This window comes from Leptonychotes weddellii, chromosome 8 (assembly GCF_054177405.1).
Source record: "Leptonychotes weddellii isolate Sample4059 chromosome 8, ASM5417740v2, whole genome shotgun sequence".
NCBI lineage: Eukaryota > Metazoa > Chordata > Mammalia > Carnivora > Phocidae > Leptonychotes > Leptonychotes weddellii.
In genome coordinates this window covers 65,850,254-65,859,107 of record NC_138376.1, presented here as the reverse complement: position 1 = coordinate 65,859,107, position 8,854 = coordinate 65,850,254, and the positions used below count along the sequence as shown (strand labels likewise).

The window sequence follows — 8,854 nt, the reverse complement described above, 5'->3', positions numbered from 1 at the left end:
GAATTTAGTGCCATTGTATTGCCTTTAAGGTGACTGTTACTGTATATTGTCTCTGTTCCTTTCTGGTCTATGTTACTTTTAGGCTCTTTCCTATTGCTTAGAGGACCCCTTTCAATATTTCTTGTAGGGCTGGTTTGGTGTTTGCAAATTCTTTTAGTTTTTGTTTGTCCTGGAAGCTTTTTGTCTCTCCTTCTATTTTGAATGACAGCCTAGCTGGATATAGTATTCTTGGCTGCATATTTTTCTCATTTAGCACCCTGAATATATCATGCCAGTCCTTTCTTGCCTGCCAACTCTCTGTGGATAGGTCTGCTGCCAATCTAATATTTCTACCATTGAAAGTTACAGACCTCTTGTCCTGAGCTGCTTTCAGGATTTTCTCTTTGTCTCTGAGACTTGTGAGTTTTACTATTAGATGTTGGGGTGTTGACCTATTTTTATTGATTTTGAGTGGTGTTTTCTGTGCCTCCTGGATTTTGATGCCTGTTTCCTTCCCCAAATTATGGAACTTCTTCTCTCTTGTAATTTGCTCCATTATACCTTCTGCCCCTCTCTCTCTTCTTCTGGCATCCGAATTATTCTAATATTGTTTCACTTTATGGTTTCACCTATCTTTTGAATTCTCCCCTTGTGATCCAGTAGGCGTGTATCTCTCTTTTTCTCAGCTTTATTTTCCATCATTTGATCTTCTCTATCACTAATTCTCTCTTTTGCCTCATTTATCCTAGCAGTTAGAGCCTCCACATTTTTTATTGCATCTCATTAATAGCCTTTTTGATTTCAACTTGGTTAGATGTTAGTTGTTTTATTTCTCCAGAAAGGGATTCTCCAGTGTCTTTTATGCTTTCTTCAAGCCCAGGTAGTATCTTTATAATCATTATTCCGAACTCCTGTTCCAACGTCTTACTAATGTCTGAATTGATTAGGTCCCTGGCATTCAGTACTGCCTCTTGTTCTTTTTTTTTGAGGTGAGTTTTTCCATCTTGTCATTTTGTCCAGAGTAGAATAGGTGAATGAGAGAACAAAATGCTAAAATGGTAACATCGACCCCAGAAAAATATACACTAAACAAATCAGAAGATTACTGTCCTTTGTTGTTGGATGTCTAGTGCCTTGAAAATTATTGCTTCCTCTATTTTGTCCACATTTGGTTGTTTCAGGCGGGATGGTAAATCTAATTCCTGATTCTCCAGTTTGGTTAGAAGAGGGAATCTGTTTTTCCTTCCTAACTGGATTTTATTAAAAATTTTTAAAAATTTATAATTGTGGTAAAACCACATAACATAAAATTTACTATCTTAACTATTTTTAAGGATACAGTTCAGTAGTGTTAACTATATGCACCTTTTTGTGCAACAGTTCTCCAGAACATTATCTTGTAAAACTGTAACTCTGTACCTATTAAATAGCTTCTCATTACCTGTATGCTTGTGAGAACATCATTCTACTTTCTATTTGTCTGATTTTAACTACTTTAGATACCTCATATAAGTGAAGTCATATAGGATTTGCCTTTTTGGTGACTGGCTTATTTTACTTAGCATAGTGTCTTCAAGGTTTATTCATGTTGCAGCATGTGATAGATTTCTTTTCAAGGCTGAATAACATTCTGCTACATCTGTATACCACATTTATTCATTCATTCATCTGTTGATGGATATTTGGGCTGTTCCCACCTGTTAGCTGTTGGAATAATGATGTTATAAGCATGAATGTGCAAATATCTCTTCAAAACCCTGCTTTCAGTTCTTGGGATATATACCCAGAGGTGAGATTGCTGGATCCTATGGAGGTGCTATTTTTAACTTTTTGATGTAACTGTCACACCACTCTTCATAGTGGTTTTACCATTTTACAGTCCCAGCAACAGTACAGAAGTTTTCCAATTTTCTTAACTAAGTTTTAAGCTGAGGTATTTTATGTTTATCTACTTTTCTGTAACCTAGGGTAATGATGGCAGCTCTGGGGAAGAGGGACATTGTGGTGGGGAGGTCATTTGGGAAGAGCTCAGCCTAGTTTATTGGGTCTTTTGTTAGAATCCCTGGGTTCTGTTCTTTTTAAAAAGCTTTTAGCGAATGTTTTCTTCAGCTAATTGGGAGCCATATATCATTCCAGTAATGCTCAGGTTATTTCTTCAATTCATTATGGAGTCCAGGAGTGTTTCTTTAGGCACAGAGTATTGTGCTATTTTTATTACTCCAATCAGAAGAGAGAAAAAAAGAAGACAAGAATAACTGCTGAATTTGTTTCTATCTATATTTGAGTGTAATAGTGACAATTATCAAGAATTTGTCAGTTGACAAGTAGGGCTTCTCGGGGTTTAGTGGGCTTGGAGCTGAACCCTGCTGTGCCTTTTTGTTTTACCACAGTCTTGGTAGTTTTCAGTTTTTAGTTGTTACTTGTATATTTATTTTTACTTGTTTTGCTTGCTGATAATAAATTTTCCGTTTTGCCATTTTTTAATGTTCAAAGAAATACATGTTTTTGCTCATTTCATCAGATAATTTGGGAGAGAAATTCTGTGATGTCTGTTATCTGAACTTGGAAGTTCACTTAATTTCCATCCACACACTTTCGACAATAACAATGAATTGAAACCTGTTTTTGGTGCCATCTTGATGGTTTATAAAATTCTCAGATACAAGTATTTAAGTAAAAATATTTAGTAAACAGTTTAAGATAATAAAGTGATTCAATTTATGCCATGTGTTGGTTTCAGGATGATAACCATAAATGTCTGCAGGTTAACAAATACGTATTTGGCAAAGTAATTAATTAATTATAGTTTCTTAACAAAGTATATCTGTCCTACATCACTGTGTTCTTTGTATTTTAGGTGTTTTTTGTGGATTTTCTGTCATGAAATTAGTTAAGAAAAACCCTGCGTAGTTTCCTGGGAAGAATATGAGGAAAGAAAAATAATATTAGGTCAAAATGTATTATTAAGAATTAAAATTTGGGCGCCTGGGTGGCTCAGATGGTTAAGCGTCTGCCTTCGGCTCAGGTCATGGTCCCAGGGTCCTGGGATCGAGTCCCACATCGGGCTCCCTGCTCCTTGGGAGCCTGCTTCTCTCTCTCTCTCTCTGTCTCTCATGAATAAATAAATAAAACCTTAAAAAAAAAAAAAGAATTAAAATTTTATGAAATACTACATTATATACCTATAATCTTTCTTTAAAAAGATTTATTTATTTTAGAGTGTGGGGAAGAGAGAGAGAAAGCAGGGAGAGGGACAGAGGGAGAGAATCTCCAAGCAGACTCACCACTGAGTGTGGAGCCGTATGTGGAGCTCGATCCCATGACCCATGAGATCACGACCTGAGCCAAAACCAAGAGTCAGGCACTCAAATGACTGAGCCACCTAGGCACCCCTATCTTTTAATAATTTTAAAATAATTCTAAGCAGAATTTAAGTTTTTTTTTTTTCTTCACTTAATGGCTATATATGTAATATATTCTCTTGTCCTGTTCTGTTTGATCATAGTAGAGAGACATGGGACCAAGAAAGACTGCATGGGTTGCATGGGGAATATATTTTACAATAAGGGCACCATTTATACCTACAAATTTTGTGATGTAGTGGCCTATAACAAAATTTAAAGCAATAATGATTTTTTAAAAAAGATTTTATTAATTTCTTTGACAGAGAGAGAGATAGCGAGAGCAGGAACACAAGCAGGGGGAGTGGGAGAGGGAGAAGCAGGCCTCCTGCTGAGCAGGGAGCCCGACTGGGGGCTCGATCCCAGGACCCTGGGGTCATGACCGGAGCCGAAGGCAGACCCTCAACAACTGAGCCACCCAGGTGCCACACAAAATTATTTAAAAAAATATTCTTCATATTTGGAATTTAAAATTTGTAGTTTCTTTATTCTGATAGTTGCTTAGGAACTCAAACATAAAACAGAATATAGCATAGCAATTCAAGTAGAAAAACATAATGAGATATTGTCATATCATTTTACTTCAATACAGAGTAAATTGATGACAGGGAGTTTGGGGATGTTGACAGTCTATTGATTTGATCTGGGTATAAGTGTGTTCATTTTAATGTTTTATCAGGTTGTATATATATGGTTTATGTGCTTTCTTTTGTGTATGTTTTATTTGAATCAAATTGAAGAAATTGCCATTAAAGTATGAAGAAACTTAACCTTCTTTTCTCTTTCAAGGAAATGATTATTGACAGAGTAAATGGACAGGCCGTTCCTAGATATTTGATATATGACATAATTAAATTCAATGTAAGTACCTTTAATATAATTTATAAAATAAAAATTGTCCCTGAGATAACAGATAATGTTTTTACAAATAAAAAGTGTTACTGCCTTAGAGAAGTAGGAAAGAAAAATTGTGACTCTAGTTACTCATTTGATACTTTAATAATAATTTTGCACATTCCTTTGTCTTTAGATTTTGTTAGATACTTGAAGTGAGTAAAGAAAGATAGTTTAACTGATAAAATAAGAATTTTTTTTAAGATGGAAACTCTTGGTTTTAGTTATCCTGTACACGATTAAAAAAAGGAGTCCACAGATTTTATTACTATCACTTAAAAAAAAAAGAGAGAAACTGATTATGGGTATTGAATGTATAACTTGGGGACACAAATATGTTATTCATGAGTACAGGCAGGAAACTTAAAAACAAAATATAAAATTCTGTTATAAATATAAAAAAATAGGAATTATATTTTCTATCCCTTTCCTATAGTTTTAGACAAGCCAAGAATCTGCCTGTTTATGTTTAATTATAGTATCAGTCTATTTAGGCGGTACAAGATGACTTCTGTAAATGTGAGAAACTCTTTCAGTAGTGTACATCTATGAAAATGTATAATCATTCCTCTAGACATGTATTATTCAAATTGCATAGTCATTTAGTATTCAAACTAGACTGAAAGCAATTAAGAATTCTGGAATTAAAAGTGTTTAAGTTTTAGGATTTTGAAGATTTATAACAAAAATTTTTTAAAGTTCCTTTTTGGGTATATATTTTAAATTACAGTATTGAGATTCAGGATTGCATTATTCCACTTTAAAGGCATTTTTTTCCTGAAAAATTTCAATGTACGTATTTCATTTTCTGTTGAATTTATAGATTTCAAACAGTTTCCTATTTAAGAGACTCAAGGTCAGAAACCATCAAATTTTAATTTCATCAGTTTGTGATTACTAAATGCCTCAGAAGTAATGCTTTCCAGAATTGGCTTACTCTTATCATAGATTTTGGAATAATGTTCATTGGCCCATAATGAGACATAAAGGGTTGGGGTGGCATTGTTTTGTTGTGAATGTGGGAGTTTTGTCTCCTGTGCCTTTTGACGCTGAGCTCTGCTTTAATATGTGTTCTGTGCAGGTTCACTTCTTAGCCTGGGAACTTTGTCTTTGACAACAGCCTTCTAATTTAAAAAAATATGAAACATTTCAGCGTATACAAAAGTATAGAGAATAATATGAGGAATACACATGTACTAACCACCAGATTTGTTAAAGCTTAACATTTTGTCATTTTTACTCCACTTTCTTTTTAATAAGAAATAAATCATTACAGATCCAGTAGAAGTTTCTCATGCACACCTCACTTATTCTATTTTTGACCCTCTTACCCAGAAGCAACTTCTACCCTGTATTTGATGTTTATTATTTCCATGAATGTTTTTAATAACCTTACTACCTATGTGTGTGTCCATAAAATATATGTGGTATTGTTGTGCAAGTTCATAGTGTTATATAAATACCGTACTGTACTGTGGTACCGAGCATTTACTCCACATTATTTTGTTGAGATTTTCTGTATTAATACAGATAGGTTTAGTTCATTCCCTTTAATTACTATTGAGTATTGCTTTGTATAAATATACAGAATTTGTCTTTTTTTCCTTTTGGTGAACATTTGAGTTTCCATATTTTGCTGTTATACTACTATTAAACAGTTTATATATTCTTGTGTGCATACATTAGAATTTCTCTAGGACAATTCTCATTCTTGGAATGTAAGCACCTGAGGTGTTTTTAAAAGTACAGTTCCTCACCCCTACCTACATCATAGAGATTCTGACTGAATTGGCAACTTCAGGTGTATTTGCTACATTGCTGAATTCCTCTCAGAAGTAGGTGTAACAACTTACCACAGTTGGTATTATCAGAATTTAAAATTTTTGCTAATTGGATATGTGTGAAATGGCATCTGATCTTGTTTTAATTTGCTTTTCCATTGTTGCTAATGAAGTTAAGCCTGATTCATACGTTCATTTTTACTTGTTTGGATTTTTCTTTTGAGATTTAATTGTAAGTTCGAATAATTTTCTAATTTTTCTATTTGGTTGTCAATCTTCTTAATGTGTAGGAATTATCTTTTCTTCATTCTAATCCTTTTTTGGTTATGTATGTGACAAACAGTATCTTTTGGAAATTAGTATCTATTGATGCACGGGGGAGTTTTTCATTTTCATGAAATCAGACTTACTAGACCTTCTCAAAGTTTGTGCTTTTGTGTCTTGTTTAGGAAATTCATCCATATTTTGCTGTAAAAATTATTAAGTTATGCTTTTACTAGGTCTATAATTACTTACTCAGTAAGTATTTGTTGAGTGCCTATTGCCATATTTCATTGATTTTAAAGTCACATTTCCCTCACATTTCTTTTTTTTTTTTTTCACATTTCTGATATTAGGATATATTTATAATCGAAAGCATCATATATTTAATTCTTTAATTTACTGAGCCTTTATGATTAACCAGCTTATTTTGAATCACCAAATCAAGGTCACTATTAGAAAAAAATGATGTTTTGAAAAAATAGTTAAAATCTTTTTAGTTCCCTTAGTTTATTTTGTCCAGCAAGAATTTCATTGATCATCTTTTATATGTCAACTGTTGTTCTAGATATTGGATATACACAGATGAATAAGACATAATTTCTTGCCTTCAGGGAATTCGTAATTCAGTACATTGGCCTCCAAAGAAGGCCATTTCAGCAGTGGGATTTGGGAAGAAAGTAGAACTTTTGTTTATTTTTTGTCTGTTTATTCAATTTTGGTCTGTTTTATAACATACACAGTTGTACTTGTAGGCAGCTCATTAAAAATTAACGTGCATAAATTGTAAGCATTTGTTAGGATATGTACTTAGATTGGGTACAAAATCAAAAGAAATTTGTGGACCATCGATCTTATGGATGAGAAATAAATGTAAAGAAATAATTATAATAGTATAACAACAGTAAAGGTATATTAGAGATACAGGAATATATGAAAGGTACTAGAGAGGTGAGAATATTTCAGTTTAACCAGGGTAAAGTTGACTCATAGAAGTGTGGACTTGCAGATAGAGAAAGTTACATGGATTAATTTTGAAGGATAGAATCATGGAGGTCATGAGCATTAGAGGTTATTAGTGTACTTGATGTGTGGTGGGATGTGGGACACAGCAAGAAATGTGAATAGATTGTTGAGTAGGGGGCCAGGTGACTTGAATAAGGCATTTTAGCTTAGTTCTGGATGTGATAGGGTACTTTTGAAGGGTTTTAGTTAGGGTAATGATAGGATCACACTTTCATTGTTTTGAAAGATAACTCCAATGGCAACATGGGTAGTATTTTGAAGTGAGAAAGAATTCAAAACTAGGAAGCAAGTTAGTTAGTAGTTACTGAGTTCTTTCTGTTGTCTGTTTTCAGTGATTTAACATCTACCTAACAAATGCTTCCTTTCCTATAGGCAGCATAGATTTGAAGGTGAACTTGCTTTCAATTTTTTCTTGTTGTTTTGATTTGTGTGTGTGTGTGTATACACATACACTGTATATATATATTTTTAAGTGAAAAGTATTTAGGAGAGAATTTAGACTACTTAAGTATTTTTAGACAATTGTTAGACTATTTTTTAAAAAAAGCAGACGACTTGCTTGTTCCACATTAACTTTATAGGGGTCTGAATTCATCTAATCGGTCAAATAAATAAGCCTAATATTTTAGGTTTTTTAACCTTATTGATGATGTAGGTGACGTGGAAAAGATTACACATGGACTTTGTGATTATTTACTGATGTTTCCTCAATACATACCTTTTGCAAACAGTTGTATGCCTTTGTGTAAAGGGAACATAAACTACCTCGTACCTAGGGCTTACTCGCTTTGTTTTGCTCCTTATTCTTTGCTGAGTGTAAAAATTGTCATCCTTCCAAAAGAAAAGATCCTCCTTAAGGCATATTTAATGTCCACAGCTTAAGCAAATACTGTCACCTACCTATTTGGAAACATTGGGTTGTGTAAATGTTAGTTGAGTAGTATAGATTAGAGGAAGAAGAGGAAAAGGTGAGAAAAATTTATGGAAGGGTGTCCAATTGCAAAGTAAAGAAGAGGGGTACTTGATATGAGGTGATGCTACTAATCTGGACGATTACTGTCACCCAGATGAGATGTTAGAGGCTGTATTATTATATGCCATTAAGATAGGGTAAGCCTCTACCTTCAATTTACAGAAAAAGTCTATGCACTTTTTACTTTATGGTTTGAATCATTTGTACCACATATATGTACCATATTGTATATATACTATATATGGAGAACTTTATTTATAACTATAATTGAGTATATTATGGAGACTTTGTTCTATATTAGTTTTTAGAGTCGAGCATGTATTTGTCTAATAATTATCTTTTACTTATTGATGTCTGTAAAGCATTAGTGCTTTAAGCAACAAAGTGATTGTGTTGCTTATTCTGATGTGTTATTTGCTTATACTTTCCTGAATTATGTGGATTGTAGTTTTATACAGATTTTACTAATTCATATAATTTTACTAATTCAAATAATAAAATGATTAGTGAGTATATTAGTACTTTAATTCAGATGTGAA

At 33.2% G+C, this 8,854-nt stretch overlaps 1 protein-coding gene across 1 annotated transcript in view; it reads left to right on the top strand.

Moving 5' to 3' along the window:
* Positions 1-8,854, top strand: part of RNGTT (RNA guanylyltransferase and 5'-phosphatase) — a 282,512-nt gene that overhangs the window by 69,640 nt on the left and 204,018 nt on the right. The window contains 1 exon segment of the mRNA XM_081829361.1: positions 4,136-4,241. Within this exon segment, the coding sequence (XP_081685487.1) occupies positions 4,136-4,241 (106 nt within the window).